The sequence below is a fragment of the Hyperolius riggenbachi genome, chromosome 4 (assembly GCF_040937935.1).
Source record: "Hyperolius riggenbachi isolate aHypRig1 chromosome 4, aHypRig1.pri, whole genome shotgun sequence".
Taxonomy (NCBI): Eukaryota; Metazoa; Chordata; class Amphibia; order Anura; family Hyperoliidae; genus Hyperolius; species Hyperolius riggenbachi.
The window spans coordinates 81,790,755-81,808,045 of NC_090649.1; the positions used below are offsets into that span (position 1 = coordinate 81,790,755).

Below are 17,291 nucleotides of genomic sequence, written 5' to 3' on the forward strand. Positions count from 1 at the left end.
AGCCACAGCCCCTGAACAAGCATGCAAATCAGGTGCTCTGACTGAAGTCAGACTGGATTAGCTGCATGCTTGTTTCAGGTGTGTGATTCAGTCACTACTGCAGCCAAAGAGATCAACAGGACTGCCAGGCAACTGGTATTGTTTAAAAGGAAACATCCATATCCCTCTCAGTGTAGGTTCCCTTTAAGTCTGCTTCCATGAAAGCAGGAAGTAGACACACTGCAGATTTATTGCAGGATTTCTATCGGCTGTAACTAAGAAATATTTTTCTTTAAAGGTTATTATGCTGTTGCTTATCTTTTAGGGCAGAGAGGAAGTTTTGAGTTCAGGTCCACTTTAATGATCCAGTTTCCCGAACAATAGACCAACTGATCTGATTGTTCTGATCAGTTGGAACCGATTGTTCGGGGGCTTACCGTCCGGTTCACCAACAGAGAGGGAAATGATAAGCAATCCAATCAGACTAAAAAGATCACTCCAGATTTCGGAGCGATCACGATTTCTGCCCCTAAAATAGGACAACAAAGTTCTATGACTTTGCAAGTGGTAGATTTTGCTGCCCGGGGGAGGCAGAGCTGTGTGCAGTAGCTCTGCCTCCTCTTCAGTCAATCTCCGAAAGCTTACTGTTTTTCTTTTAACATTTCCAATAAACTAGAGATTGTATTGTACAGAACGGAAGTTTTGAATCAGGATAAAATACAAGCTCTAGTCTCCAGCAATGCTTAGCTAATAAGATAAGGAATTACACACACAGTGTTTCACTCCCTCCTGCCTGTTCCCCCTCCCCTTGCTTGTAGAGTCGTGAGACACAGGCTGGGGGCTAGAATGATTTGTCTGTGATCTGTCTTCACAGGAGCAGCTTGCTACCAAGTAATGGTTAAAAAGCTTTCCAGCAAACTTGCCAAGTACATCTGTTGGTAACTTTTCTTCAGTAGTAGCACCATCATTTGGACAATCTGCTCTGCTCAAAAGCCTTTGTGATGTTTACATTTGGATCCTATCATTGCTGAACTAGTTAGCCTGAATTTTATCATTTGCGTTAGGCAAAAAATATCCAAAGTTTGCCATACAAACATCGATTTTGATCACCCAGATGGGATCTACCAGCCAGCCATCGTGCCCCCCCAAAAAAAATATGAAGCTGGAGCCGCCACTGATAAGCATACATTCTGTGCTGAGAAGGGTCCCATATGCACATAACTGAATGCTGCACTTGTGAATCGCACCTTCTTTTATAGTTTATAGGCTGTAGTAAGATGCATACAAGTGTAATGCTGAGTGTTGTTTTCCAGGCTACATCAGCACTGGCTGGACTGTTGGAGGAAGATAGTCTGTTGTCTGATAATCGGGTCATTGACAATGCCTGGAGAGGGGCTGAAGCCTATCACTTCTTCCTGCTGGCTCAGAGGCAGCTCTATGAGGGCTATGTGGATGCTGCCATGAGGACAGGTGAGTATAGCAGTGGCTGCAGACAACAAGCTAGGCTACTGCTGAACAGAACATAATCCGACTCGGGGGCATTGACTGGATTCTAAACAACTCTCACCACATAAATGTCAAAAAAGCACCTGGAAAAAAGGGGGCAGGGGACTGCTGCTAGTAGCATATCCGTAAAATGACCAATAATCTACCACTTTATTCCAATAGTAAAATATCGGTAATCTTTACAGATATTTTGCAATATATTAACCTAACCCTTCTCTAACACAGACCCTCCCTCTACCGATGTCTAAACCTAAGACTTCCCTCTACCAATGTCCAACCCTAAGGCCTCCATCTACCGATGCCTAACCCTAAGACCTCCCTCTACCGATGCCTAACCCTAAGACCTCCCTCTACCAATGTCCAACCCTAAGGCCTCCCTCTACCGATGCCTAACCCTAAGGCCTCCATCTACTGATGCCTAACCCGAAGACCTCCCTCTACCAATGTCCAACCCTAAGGCCTCCATCTACCGATGTCTAAACCTAAGACCTCCCTCTACCGATGCCTCACCCTAAGACCTCCCTCAACCTATGCCTAACCCTAAGACCTCCCTTTACCTATGCCTAACCCAAAGACCTCCCTCTACCTATGCCTAACCCTAAGACCTCCCTCTACCTATGCCTAACACTTAACAACCCCCCCACCCCCCCAACAATTAACCATCCCCGCTCCAAATCTTAACCTACCCCCACCGCAAAGCCACAATTTGCTACAAAGAAGGTAAACTTTGGATAAAATCACAGGTGCTAAGGCATGTGGATATGCAAACTGAGGCATTGCAAATTATGACAATGCTGCAATTTGCATATCGGCATGCATCGGCACCCATGATTCTATCAAGCACCGAAATTTACCTTTTTTTGCCAAAAATCGCAACCTTTTATAAAAGCTGCGATTTGCAGTAAAGAAGGTAATTACACACACACACACACACACACACACACACACACACAAAACACACACAAAACACACACACACACACACACCACACACACGCACACACCATACACACACACACACGCACGCACACACACACACACTACACACGCACGCACGCACACACACACACACGCACACACTACACACACACACACACACACACACACACACCCACCTCCCTCTGTTTTAAAAACCCATAGATTGCATTCCCATATGATAACTGAATTAGTGATGGTCATGTCTAGGAGAACTCATGGAGAAGCATGTGATTTGTTTGATCAGCTGATAGATTTGGAAAAGCTCTGATTTGCAGTGATCACATCATGCTTTAGCACATCATGACCAGCAAATCAGAGACTTACTTACGTTATGAGTTCTCCTAGACATGACCATAACTGGACTGTGTACCTACTTGTCTATTTCTTCAGCAGTGCAGGAAGTATGTAACTCCCTCCAGTATGTGACGCACACTAATGTCTTGTTTTTCTCACATCTGCGTCCTCCAGCTCTCCACTTGAGAGATTATGAAGATATAATTCCCGTCGTGGAGATCTACTCCCTGCTGGCGCTCTGTGCCTGTGCTAACCGGGCGTTCGGTACCTGTTCCAAGGCCTTTATTAAACTGGAATCTTTAGAGACATTGAGCTCTGAGCAGAAACAGCAATATGAAGATCTTGCCCTGGAAATCTTCACAAAACACAGCCCAAAAGACAACCGGATGCCTGAGGCGGACGTTTTCCCAGAGAGGTTTGTATATGTGGCATGAACACAAACACTGACTAGTCAAGACATTGAATCCACCTGTTTATTGTTGTGTAGGTCACCCTTATGGTGGAAGAACAGCTCTGACCCATCAGGTATGGACTCCACGAGACATCTGAAGGTGCCCAGTTCTATCAGACACCAAAACATTAGCAGTATGTCCGGTCGTTTACAGAGGAACTTTACCGAAAGATAGTAGAAGGGGAAACAAATCAATTAATACATTGCAAAGTTAAAAGTAAAAAAAAATAGAAGATAGATCAAAAAATGATTGATATTTGCTCTGTAATTTGTAACTGTTGTTTGATCTACCATGAGCATGCCAGTCATCATCTTTGCTGCTGGAAGACAATTGGGGAAAAACAGAAAGCACAAACCACCATTATCTCTAAACACACCCACTTACAGTGTGATAGTGTAGAAGGTTGTTTTTTTTTTTAATGTACAGTATATATATACATGCACAGAGGGAGATACTGCTTGGCAGTTGGAAACCGACATTATTTTTTACAATGCAATGAGATTCACAGAAAGAAAACTGTAAAGGCCATGGTCCTGACATCACACTGTCGGAGGTGTTTTACCTCAGTATCAGATGCACAGACGTCCCTGATGATCTATTCGAGAAAGGTAAAGATTTCTCATGGGAAAGGGGTATCAGCTACTTTACTGTTGGGGATGACGTTCAATACTGGGCTATAGTTCCTCTTTAAGGAGAGCCCGAGGTGGGCTTAAATAAAATAAATACCATATTTTTTGGACTATAAGACGCACTTTTTCTCCCCCAAAAGTGGGGCGAAAAAGTTACTACGTCTTATAGTCCGAATGTAACAATATACCTGTCCGGGCATTGTGTCAGCTGCAGCACAGAGTTATCCAGCGGTGTTCCATTGCAGCATAGCAGCAGCTGCTGCAGTGATCTGTATGCCAGTGTCCATTGTCCAGCTTGTCCCTCCGAGCAGCGACAGTGCGACCAGCTTGTACAACTCCCTGGGTGGCATAGCAGCAGCCGCTGCAATCATCTGCAATGCCTGTGGGTTATCTGCCGGCTTGTCCCCCAAGCGGCTCCAGCAGCAGCGTGATTGGTGTTAACTCCCCGGGAGGCATGGCAGTAGGTCCTAATAAGATCGCTTATGCATGCACCCCTTCTGTCTTTTTGTCCCCGCATGAGCCGCGCATCCGTGTAATCCGGGCACAGCGGGACATCTTCAGCCACTATATTCTCAGTGTCCAACAGAGACCTCGGTACTGCTTCCTTATTGGTTCACCACATGACCCCTGCGCATGTGCAACGCAGGTCATCAGAGGGCGCCAATAAGGGAGCAGTACAGAGGTCTCTGTCGGACACTGAGAATATAGTGGCTGAAGATGTCCTGCTGTGCCCGGATTACACTGACGCGCGGCTCATACTGTTAAGTGATATTTATCTGGGGAATAAAATGTATTCAATAGGCTGTGGACACTGGGCCGTGCTTGGGCTCTGTGATGTATCTATACACAATGCAGTCTCCTAGATGCTGTTTCCCTTTGCCAATGATTGGATGGGAGGCATGGCTGTTACAGCTATAATCCTTTCCCTTAGGATGTCAAGTAGCAGGGGATGTGGTTTTCAGTAAGTGACTTTTAGGGGTATGGGAGTGATGCAAGGATTTTTGGGCTGTAGTGCAGAAGGCTGGGGGAGGGAGGAGTTGTGGTGGCTTCAATTAGAGCCAAAGTGGCTGGAAGGCGCTGCGGCTCCATGGACTGCAGTCACATGACCCTGAAATACAAACCATTGGAGGGGAGTATGGGGGGGATGTTAGGAGTGTGGAAGTGGGTTGTTCAGCATTCATTTAGTTGGGTAATATAGTTTGCCTCTTGCGTGCCTCTTATGGTTTTGGGGAGCTGAACAAAGCTTGTTGATGTCACCACATCCCTGACTTTGCTAGCAACAGACTCTACAACTCTGCGTGATATGAGCCTCGCTTTTGCAGCATAGACCAGTAAAGCCTTTTTGTTAATTCTTTTGTGTATATTGTGACTGCGTCTGCGTTATCTATTGCTATGACCCTGAAGAACTCCTCTCCAAAGTCATTAGCACTTTTTACATTTTTGCTCCACTTGGCTATTGTTTATAAACGGTGCCTTTCTATTTTCAGAGTACGTTTAGTTTATCATTACATTTAACTTAGAGCCATCTAGTGGTAAAAGTATATATTGCAGTCTACTTATAGTTTTAAATATATAGTAGTGTACAATAGTCGGAATCAGAAGCAGATTTTACTTCCAAGTACAATGGGGCTTGTACCAGGAATAGGTTTTGGCAAATACAAGGTCGGTGATGGGGAGCAGTGGTGGAGAGTGGATCCGACAGCGGCAGTGTTGTGGGATACTTCCAGCAGCGGTGGGCTCGATGAGCGTCCTGGTTCTCCCCAGCGGTGACAAGGAGCACACCGGGCAGCGGTGGCGTGGCAGGCCGGGCAGCAATGGTGAGTCCTGAGAGAGCATGTGGGCCTTGATCGGCAGTGCAGTGGCAGTCCGGGCAGAGGAATGGAGTATCCTGGATCCCTCACGGCCAGTAGATTGAGCACGTGGCCCAGTCAGCTGGCAACCCAATCAACTCGCGCCCCTGACTCTCACATCTACCCACATCTTCCCCAGAATTGGGGGGAGGGGAGTAAGTGGGGTATTTGGGGAGAAAAGAATTGCGCAATCTTAGATGTAATGTTCCCTGTTAACAAATGAAATAGGGACTGTAGGCTCGTTATTAAAGCGGATCTGAGATGAAAAACTGACTATAACAAGTAACTTGTCTATATATCTAATCTAATGTTTAGATAGTTTACACAGCAAATCTAGCTGCAAACAGCTTCAACAGTTTATGATTATTTATTCCTGTGATACAATGAGAGCGGCCATGTTATGTTTGTCACATTAAGCACAGGCAAGCTGATAGCATCTCCAGCCCTCAGCCTGTGAAAACTTCCCTCCCCCCTCCTCCTTTCTGCCTCTGAAATCTCTGGCTAGTAACCTCCTCCTCCTCCTGCCCAGACTGAGCTCCCATAAGCCCTTGCTACTAAGACTAAGAGTGTCAAGGCTCTCTGGAGAAGCTGTGGGTGAGGCTAGTTTAGTTTATAGGGAATTGGAGTATTAAAACAAAACAAAGTATTTAGCTTAAGGAATGCCCTATAAACTATATGAAAGGAACACATTATGCAATATGTAAAAGTTTATCTCCACTTTAACCTCAATCTATTCTAACTGGATCTGTCAATAAGTTGAAACACTGCCATCTCTGTCCCCTGTACCTCCACTATGCCCCCTGTGCCTCCAGTGTCCCCCCGAAGCCACCGTGTCACCTTTGTCCCCCAGTGTACCACAGCAAAATGTAATTTTACCAGTTTAAAAACCATTTTTTGTAATCGATTTTCTCAAAAACTACAAGGTCTTCATGGTTTTTTTTATTTTACTTGTTTCAACCGTTTGTTTTTTTTTTTTTAATTCGTTTTATTATAGAAACATATATATACAACATGTATATCACAGTGACCACATGTTACACCATATTCATGGAATTATAGACATACTTATTAAAAGATACATACGTAGCATATCAATTTGAGTAGACATATGACCATATCCATTGCTCATATCAGACATATGATATTAATTGTCACTGTTCTTTACTTATTCGATTCAAGAATACATTACAGAATAAAATATAGAGATCCTCATTGTCTGGTTGGTCCATTTCTGGTGGAGACCTCTTACTTAAAGGAAACTTAACATTACAATAACTACTAACTAACCTTAGTTCAAACGAATATTGGGGGTGTACTATAGAGAGTAGAATTCCCAGTCATTTGGAGATAACATCTCCAAACAACTGTGAAAGAAATAGTTGTTGTGTAGTGGCTGTTATTATACCGTGCTCTGAGACTCTAGCCAATTGCTCCACACCTTCTCAAATTTATTGGGACAATTTCGATGTGAATATACCACCTTTTCAAATTGTATGGTCTCTAAAATTAAAGCTTTCCATTGAGATATCTGTGGTGATTCAGGAGATAGCCACCTTAGAACTATTGTTTTCCTTGCAAGAAATAGAGATTCCCGGATAAATATCCGATGGTGGTGTTGACCTTCTATTTCGTCCATCAGGCCAAATAAGCAAAGTTTAGGGGATATTGTTAGTGGATGGTCACAAAAAGCGGACAAAGTATTAATAACTTGATTCCAAAAATCTCCTAGTATTGGGCACGACCAAATTAAATGAATGAAATCTGCGTTAGTATTGCCACATTTCGGACAGTTGTCATTATCCCTAAGTTTTTTGCTATACATTGAAGCTGGAGACCAGTAGGCTTGATGTAATATATAAAGTTGAATCAACCAGTTGTGTGCAGCTACAGAAGACAATCTGACCGATAGAAAAAAATCATCCCATTCATCTTCTTCGATTACTATACCACCTAATTCCCACTTGGCTATTCCTGAGATTGTTTGGCAGTCTATTTTGGCATTTAAAAGGTGAGTATAAAGGTAAGAAATTAGTCCCTGTATACCTTGTGTCCTAAGGACACCTATTAGTGGATATTCTGAAATTTGTATTCGCAGGTTGCCGAATTGTGCTATGAGAGCATGTCTGAGTTGGAAAATTCTAAGTAGTGCGGGGCTGGGCACCTGATATGTACGGGCAATTTCTGTTGCGGACAGAAATTCTTGACTGCTGGAGGTCACATGAACTAAGTTATGTAATCCTCTAGTTTGCCAGAAAGTAGGATCTGGAAGAGATAATAGATGTGGCAGTGAAGGATTAAACCAAAGTGGGGTTTCTGGAGGTATTTCCTTATATTTATATATATTCTTGCCGCCTCTCCACACCTGTAGGGCCAATTTATGTAAAGGAGTGAGAGGGTAAATAGTCCCTTTTGCACCTGACTCCAGTAGAGTGAACAAATTTTTATTTGGAGCATACTCTGCCAAAAGAGCTTCTGATGGAATAGGAGTTTGACCTGGCATCCATGACTGTAAAAACCTAAGCTGACCTGCCATGTAGTATAGGTAGAAGTCCGGGAGGCTCAACCCTCCCTCGTCCATGGGCCTCATGAGTGATTGTAACCTTATTTTCGCTCTCTTACCTCCCCAAATAAATGTAGAGATTATACTGTTTAATTTAGTAAAGAAGGATTTTTTAATTGGGATTGCAGAGTGTTGCATAATATATGAAATCTTTGGAAGAGAGATCATTTTGAGAATATTTACTCTACCTATTACTGCTAAAGGCAGTTTCCCCCATATTTTGCATTTGTCAGAAAGCTCTTGTATTAATGGGAATATATTAGCTTTATAGAAATCATTGGGTGATTTAGTGATTATAATTCCAAGATATCTAAACTGATTCACAATTTGCAGGGGGCATTCATCTATTGTAAGGCTAATAGTCTCTTTGTCTAAGGGCATAATACAGGATTTGTCCCAGTTTGTACGTAGTCCAGAGTATAGGCTGAAAGTATTGATGATAGACATAGCTTCCCGTAGTGAGGAATATGTATCTTCTAGATATAATATGACATCGTCGGCATATAAGCCGATAATGTCTGTGTAAGAGCCTAGTGTTAAACCACTTAGTAACTGGGAGGACCTTACTTTAATTGCTAGGGCTTCAATAGCCAAGGAGAATAAATACGGGGAAAGGGGACACCCTTGGCGAGTTCCGCGTTGTAAAGTAAAGTATTCTGACACCTGACCGTTGATACCAATTCTGGCCTTTGGGGATCTGTATAGGGCCCTTATCCAATTAGTAAAGTTGGGGCCGAATCCGAACCTCTCCAGACATACAAGCAGGAAATCCCACTCTATGGAATCGAAAGCCTTCATAGTATCCAAAGATACCAGAGCCCTGTCCCCTGTTACATTGTGTTGAATCTGAGAATGAACCAATGTACGTCTTATATTTATTGAAGTGCTTTTTCCTGGCATAAATCCAGTTTGGTCTGGATGGACTATATCTAGGATGCATTTATGTAGCCTATTTGTGAGGAGTTTTGTAAAAATCTTATAATCAGAATTTAGTAAGGAAATCGGCCTGTATGACCCGCATTGAAGTGGATCCTTACCCGGTTTCAATAAAACTATTATGGTGGCTTCATTCCAACTGTCTGGGATTTCCCAGGACGAATTGATTGAGGAAAATAGGTTGAGAAGCGCTGGTGTTAAACTTTCTCTGTATTTTTTATATAAGTCTACTGGGAATCCATCAGGGCCTGGGGCCTTATTGGATTGCAGAGAGTTAATAGCTACATCTATCTCATCTAAAGTGAAGGGGGCATCAAGGGATTTAATTTGTTCCTCAGATAAACTGGGGAATTGGCAGTCAGCTAGGTATGATTTCATGTCATCTGTAGATGTGTCTATCTGAGAGGTATATAACTTCTTATAGAACTGAGTGAAGGCTTTCAGTATCTCTGGAGTGGTCCGGACCAGGCACCCGTCCTGCTTTTGAATATTTGTAATCGTTGCAGACTCTCTATGTCCGTGAGCCATTTGAGCTAGCAAGCGACCGGTAAAATTTCCATTTTCGAAATAGGACTGTCTTGTGAAAAATATTTTCTGTTTGGACTTGTGATTTAAAAAAATATTTAATTCACGTTGTGCTAGCAGCCAGGTTCTTCTGGACCGGTCAGACGGGTCATTAATGTAGTTCTGTTCTAGTTCAGAACATTTAGGTCATTTTCCTTTGCACTGGCCTCCCTCTTAATATAAGAGATTGTAGAGTGTATGCATCCTCTCAGATAGCACTTGAATGTCTCCCATATTATCGGTTCAGCACTAGTGTTTATATTCATGGAGAAATAATCCGTAATTTGTTCTATTGTGCGATCTGGTTGTGGAAAAAGACTTAGCCAGAAGGGATTCAATTTCCATGTTGGTCGTATGATTTCTTGTGAGGTTGATAAGGATATCAATAAAGGGGAATGGTCTGAGATTCCTCTATTTAAATATTCTATCTTTCTTAGTATATGAAGTGCTTCAGTATTAACTAGTGCCAAATCGATTCGGGATAGCGATTTCTGAGCAGGCGCATAACAAGAGAATGCACAAGAGTTTGGATTAAGGATGCGCCATCCATCTGACCAGTCCAGAGACCTCGACCAATCTGCCAGAGGTGTGGACCTCTGAGTCCGTCTGCTAGCAGTGCATGGAAACCTGTCCCTCTCATCATTCATAGTGCAGTTAAAATCACCTATACATAGCACATGAGTTTGGCCATCATTTAGTATCATAGGGATAACTGGGCGAAGCACCTCCAATGAAGCGGATGGGGGTATATATACAGCTAATAGTTTTAAAGTGAGAGAGTCAGCTTTTGCATGAATATATATATATATCTTCCCCCTGGATCTAATTTAAAGGATAACGGTTCCCATTTTAGACGTTTGTGCACCAGCACCGATACCCCTCTCGAACTAGAGGTGAATACTGAATGCTGGGACCAGCCCACCCAGTGTTTCCGGATTCTAGGTATGGTTTCAAGAGTTAAGTGGGTTTCCTGGAGAATTAGGATATCTGGGTCATATTTTTTAGCATAGGTAAAAACTAAGTTCCGCTTCATTGTGGTGCCCAGCCCCCGCACATTCCATGATAAAATCTTAAGGCTCTTACCTATTTGGCAGTTGGAAGATATTTTTTAGGTCAGTCTCAGAGCCACGGTTCATTAAATCACACCCATGTATATAATAAAGCCACCTCCATATTATTCTTGTTCTCTTAACCCCCAAAACTAACATGTATCTACTAAACCTAACTACAGTATACATTTCCCACCTAGAGGAGAAAATGTGGTTAAGTGCAAAATCAGACAGATATGCATATAGTGTACATAGCACCTGCAGGCAGTAAATGAAAATATAAGAAACATATAACCTAAGAAAAGATTGCTTGCCTGCAGCAAGTTTGCTGGTTGACTTGTGGATTACTCCACTTGCAGGGGTATGCAGCATGGCTCACTGTTAAGCCGCAATTGCATATAAATGCCACTAAAAGCAAAGCATACATATATAATGCAAACAGTAGACCGATTCCATATTAATTAACCCTGTAGAGAAAGGATATATAGTGAAGGAGAAAACTCCAACAGAGAGAGAAATAAGACTTATAATCTATAGCTCAATAGTGTATTGGATTGCATATGAAATCCGTGCATAAAAGCGATTTCTGCATAGGCATCAAGGAAGGGCATAGACAAACAGCATCCGTGTCCCCAGTGTAACCCAGTACAGTGCAAAAAGGAGAAAGTTGTAAAAAAAAAAACAGAATGATACTTAACGGTCCTTGAAGTTCTGTTCGAAGAATTGTAGTGCACCTTTAGGGTTATCAAAAAAGTGGGTTTTGCCGTCGTGTATGATTCGTAATTTGGCTGGGTAGATCATAGAGTAAGGAACGTCTTTGTCCCGAAGCCTCTTTTTTATATCAAAAAATGTAGCCCTTCGTTTCTGTAGTGCAAGCGAGAAGTCCGGAAAGACTTGGATTTTAACGTTCCCATGGAAAATATCTCCCTTTTCTCGTGCTAGTTTCAGGACGATATCCCGGTCCCTGAAGTTGAGAAAGCGTGCGATGAAAGGCCTTGCTGGAGCGCCTGGTTGTGGTGCGCGGCCTGGAATCCTGTGGGCTCGTTCTACTACAAAAGCGTTAGAAAGGCCCTCTGTGCCAAGAACGTTTTTCACCCATTGTTCCATGAAAGCTTCAGGATTGGTCCCCTCTTCCCTTTCTGGTAATCCGATCAGGCGAACGTTATTGCGCCTAAGGCGATTTTCCATGTCGTCTATTTTTTCCCAGGTAGCTGTATCTGATGATTGGAGGCTTAGGATTTGTCCTGGGACCGGTTTCATTTGGTCCTCTAGGGTAGAGATTCTGGTTTCTGCCTCTGTGGTTCGCTGACGCAGGTTGCTTAAGTCCTGTCTCAGGAAGCCTACCTCCACCCGCATTTCCTCAATCTTGGACGTGAGGCAAGTCTTGGACTCGGCTATAGCTGCTAGAAGGTTAGCATATATGACAGCCAGGGTGGGTTGTTCCCCCTCCGCAATCGGTACCAGTAGTGGAGCCTCGGTATCGCTGGATGAGCTGTCTTCATGCGTCTCGGCTATAGTTGTTTCATGGCTGCAGGCCGCGCCGCCATCTTGGGGACTAGGCCGCTGGAAACGTGCAAGCTTCTCGGCCGGCGTTTGATGATTCTTTTCTCTCGGCATTGCGATAAAAGTATCCCAGGGGTGTCTCTCTGCTGAATCCGGGTGGTCTGCTATGAGCAAAAATAGAGTGGTAGAGGATTTTAGCCCCGGATTTAAGCGGCAGTGCAGGAGCTCAGTTAGAACACGTCTAGCTGCATCGAGCGCTGGCTCCGCCCCCCTCATCAAGTTTCAACCGTTTGTATTGATAGGTCGTTTGTAAGTCGGGTGTTAGCAAGTTGGGGACTATCTGCATATGTTAAATATAATTTCATGTTGTGCACTAATGAAGGCCAAGCTAATCTGTAACAAGATATACTGTATGCTATGGCTCTGTAAGATTAATAGACTATATAATTAAGGGCCATTTTACACAAGCTTCCTGGCAGATCTATGGGGATGCTGACTCTACACATTTAGGTAGTTCTCACTAGTTCAACACTGCCCTGCATGCTTTACCTCCTATTTTCAGTCTGCTTCCCTCCCAGATACCTGTCTGGTACCTCTGATCACCATACTATCCCTGTTTTTGTTTTTTTTTCAAAAAGATGCAGCTATCATTAGTTTTACTAATTGTAATTATTTTGTTTTTCCCATCAGTGGGGAAGGAAAATTCCCAACATGCATTGCTTCAGGAAGACCCATCACCGAGTACCAGTTCTGGATGTGCAGCGTGTGCAAACATGGAGTCCAGGACCGAGAGATTGCTGCTTACAGCTTCTGTCCTCTCTGCCACAGCTCCACCAGCTGAGCATCCCTGGGGTGACGTCACGTTGCATCGTGTACAGCCCCAACTCTTGTCAGCCATGTCCCTACAGAGATCTCTGCTGATGGGTGACCGCACTGTGGTACCAGAGAGCTGGGAATATTGGGATTCTCCTCAGTGGCTTTCTGTATAATGGACAATCCCCTCACTGCAGTGAGCACCACAGAGGCTTGAATAATACATGGTAAAAACAGGCACAAACAGATAGATATTACTATATTTGGCTGTGGCTAATTCCCAATGCGTACTGAGCTACAGTGGCCCTGAAGTGACATGTAGCATGATGGGAGGCATACATCCAAAAACGGTGCTGAAAAACTTGGGTGCAGGGTGAAGCCGTTAATCTGCTCACCCTGGTCTTGCAAATTTCCCAGCGTTAATTACTATTCTCCCTCCAGGCTGCCCTGGACTTGGGAAAGATGCAATTTGGCTGCCAGCTACTGCTAGGGGCAAATTGCACTGTTTTTTTCCTATAATTTGGGCTCCTTCTTTTGCCAGCGGCCAAATTATCCTCTGAGTGCCGCTATAGCCATGATTTACATTACAGCCTATGGTGGTGTCCAGATGTCCGGCGCCCTTTATGCCTGCCCCGTGATAGGATAACTGTTTTTTTCCCCCACTGCACTGCACGCTGCTTTCCAACTTCCTGACATTTCCACTTCAACAGCCAAACTTCCAGTCGTAAAGGTGGAAGTGTCGGAAAATAATAATGATAATCCAAACATTTGAATAGCACTTTTCTCCTGTCGGACTCAAAGTGCTCAAGAGCTGCAGCCACTGGGATGCACTCGGGAGGCCACCCTGCAGTGTTAGGGAGTCTTGTCTTGAACGCCTTACTGAATAGGTACTGACCCTAGCCAGGATTAGAACCCTGTTCTCCCATGCCAAAGGTGGTGCCCTTAACCAGTATACTATCCAGAGTGATGTGCAGCACAATGGCAAGAAGTGGCCACAAAGGTGACTTAACCCACTTTACTGCGGGCCAAGGCCCCCATACATGCAGGGAACAGCTTTTCATTGCATGAACTGGTCCTCCTCATCTTTACCGAGAAGCATGTCTGACAGCATGTAAGAAGTGAGGAGAAAAATTCAGCAAGTCTTTACTCATGTTTAGGAACACTCTACAAACATAAAGTACAGGAGTCGCCTCCAGTGAGAGAATCTAGTCTGTGGAGTGGACCTAGACCATTAACCTTAAAGGGAAGGGCCAAGCAAAATAAAAAAAATGAGTTTCACTTACCTGGGGCTTCTACCAGCCCCATGCAGCCATCCTGTGCCCTCGTAGTCATTCACTGCTGCTCCAGTCCCCCGCTGGCAGCTTTCCGACCTCGGAGATCGGTGGGCCAAATTGCGTACGTTTTTACGCATTCCCGCTAGTGCAGGAACATTAACACATACATTTTTACGCGTTACTGGTTCAATGCGTACATTTTTACGCATTGAACCAGTAATGCGTAAAAATGTATGTGTTAATGTTCCTGCACTAGTGGGAATGCATAAAAACGTACGCAATGCGGCCCGCCGACCTCCGAGGTCGGAAAGCTGCCAGCGGGGGACTGGAGCAGCAGTGAGTGACTACGAGGGCACAGGATGGCTGCATGGGGCTGGTAGAAGCCCCAGGTAAGTGAAACTCATTTTTTTATTTTGGACCTTACCTTTAAAGTGAACCTCCAGACTAAAAATCTACTCAGCAGCACTGAAAAGGCTTGGTGTTTCTTTAACAGTTTCACAGCATCAGAACTTTGTTTATCTTACCCAAGCCTCATTTTTAGCTGCACAGAAGAAAACTGCCCGGGCATTTTTCTCCTGATTCTGTGCAAAGCATGATGAGATTTCTGATGTTGTTCTCGTTCTGCTGTTGTGGTGCAAATTTTTTTATTTTGAATTTGAGATTTGAAGCCTAGCGAGCACAGCTGGGAGGGGTGATCAGGACACAGGGCAGATGGAACTGTCTTATGCTCCCTGTCATCTTCTTTCAACCAAAAAGATGGCTGCCCCCATGAAAAAGATGGTTGCCCCCATGAAATCACATACATTTGCCTGTTCTTTTAAAACAGGTAAGAGATTATATTACCTATCTATTTTAATTAACATAACTAATGTAACTTAATGACAGTATGTTTGTTTAGGCTGAAGTTCCCCTTTAACTGCAATATGAGACTTAAGAATTCCAGCAAAATCCTAAAATAAAAAGTCTCTTATTTTATCATGCTGTGTGTCATTTCAGGTTCACTTTAAAGGGACTCCGAGCACCTCTCATGGGTATGCCTTTAAGATTCCGACCAATACTGCAAAGTACTGAAAGATGCTTACCGTTCTGTAGCTTCTTTCATTTTATGCCTGAATTGCCGTTCTACACCAAATAGTTTTCGTTCGATTTCAATTTAAAATCGGGACTGCCATCTTGGCTATATTATAACTTCCGGGTCAATGAAGCAGGAAGAGGAAGTGACACGCATGGCCATTGCGAGAGGGGTCATAGCACGGCAAGCCTATGAGAGGGGCTCGGAGTCCCTTTAACACCTACCACAAATATTGCTATCCGCACTACCCCAGCAACATTTTTGATAAAGAAGTTTAGATAGATGTAAACTATCCGTGGCAGTGCAAAACCACTGTTTTTAATCTATTTAAGATATTTTTGTATTACCAACCAATATTGTTTTGATGTCTGAGGACCTTCACAAACAATGACTCTTTAGTGGTATCCACCAGCCCTTACACAACACAAACAATACTGGTTAGTTATTAAGAATCTACTTTCATTTTATTACATTCCAGCTAAAACACACAAAAGCATGATAATCTCAATGGTACATGCTACATTTTCATAAATATTTTGTATCCAGATTCATCTATGCTATGTGAGGCCAGGCCAATTTTGTCTGGCTGGACTTGGACTGAGGTCTTTTTTTTTTTTCACTCAACAATGCTATGTTGGGTTTCTCTTGACAGCATGTAGGATGAAGCCAGACGCATGTTTCACAGCTACAGCTGCTTCTTCAGAGGCAAACAGTAAATAAATAATTGCGTAGGAAGTGGTTAACATGGGTTTCTGGAAGGCTAGACTTAAGGCGCCGAGCGGATCAGTCAAAGCCATCCTTATCAGCCTGCCGGCAGACTGTACACATGGGAAACTGTCCTCAGAATGGCCGCCCAGTGAGTGGGTCTGACGACCCGTCGTTTGAAGAGATCAGGCGTGTGTACGCACCTTTACACCCACCACTAAGTGGACATTTCTAATTCACAACAAAAGCCAGTATAATGCTGGGCATACATGGCTCAAGAATGCGCCGGTATCGAGCCAGGGGCTCGATGCCGGCGCATCACCGCTCGTTCACGCGTGCGTGCGGATCGATTCCCGCTCGTCCCCGCGGGCACTGCTAATCAGCGTTTCGTTTGCTCCCACTGTTCTCCCCGCCGGTATCGAGCGCAGAATCACTCCGGCGGGGTGTCGGCTTGATTGATAATATTCAACCTGTCCATCAGCGGCTCGATTGATAATATAAAACGAGCCGTGTATGCCCAGCATAAGATGAGCATGTTACTACTATGTGTATTATTGTTTAGATCTCAACACCAATCTAAAGTATAAATAAATATACCGGTACGGTACTAATACATGTCCGAATAAAAGCCCGCCATACGCAACTGCAACTTTTAGCTGTGAAACCTACAGGCTTCAACCAACATATCATTAAGAAAAACATGGCTACATGTAAATATATTATGTACTGTTGTTTTAAAAGACCACTATTGCAAAAAAAAAATATAACATTTTAAAGTGTTTGTGTATTCATATATGTAAAATGTACATTTGTTCTAGAGTGAAATGCACTATAAATTACTTTTTTTTCTATGCCGCTGTCACTTATAACAGTACACTGGTAGATATCAGTATAGTCCCCCTGTTGTCTATGAAGGGTTCTGAGACACCAAGGCTGTTTTGGCAATATATATTATGGGTGTGGCAACTCACATAGACTGTAAATTGAGTTCTTAAAGGACACCTGACCCGAGGCAAAGCTACCCAAGGTAAGCACACCAGTATGTTCATTCTGGATCCACATACGGCGCCTCTATGCAATTTCTGTTCTTCTACTAGTTCCCCCCAGGCCCCGTAAACACTGTTTGAA

General features: G+C 43.6%; 1 protein-coding gene across 1 annotated transcript in view; it reads left to right on the plus strand.

Moving 5' to 3' along the window:
• The window catches only part of WDR35 (WD repeat domain 35), a 125,613-nt gene extending 111,242 nt beyond the window's left edge, over positions 1-14,371 (plus strand). The window contains exons 27-29 of the mRNA XM_068280266.1: positions 1,293-1,449; positions 2,931-3,171; positions 12,990-14,371. Coding sequence (XP_068136367.1) covers positions 1,293-1,449; positions 2,931-3,171; positions 12,990-13,140 — 549 coding nt within the window. The 3' untranslated portion in view covers positions 13,141-14,371. The remainder of the gene's footprint in view (positions 1-1,292; positions 1,450-2,930; positions 3,172-12,989) is intronic.
• The last annotated feature ends 2,920 nt before the right edge of the window (positions 14,372-17,291 follow it).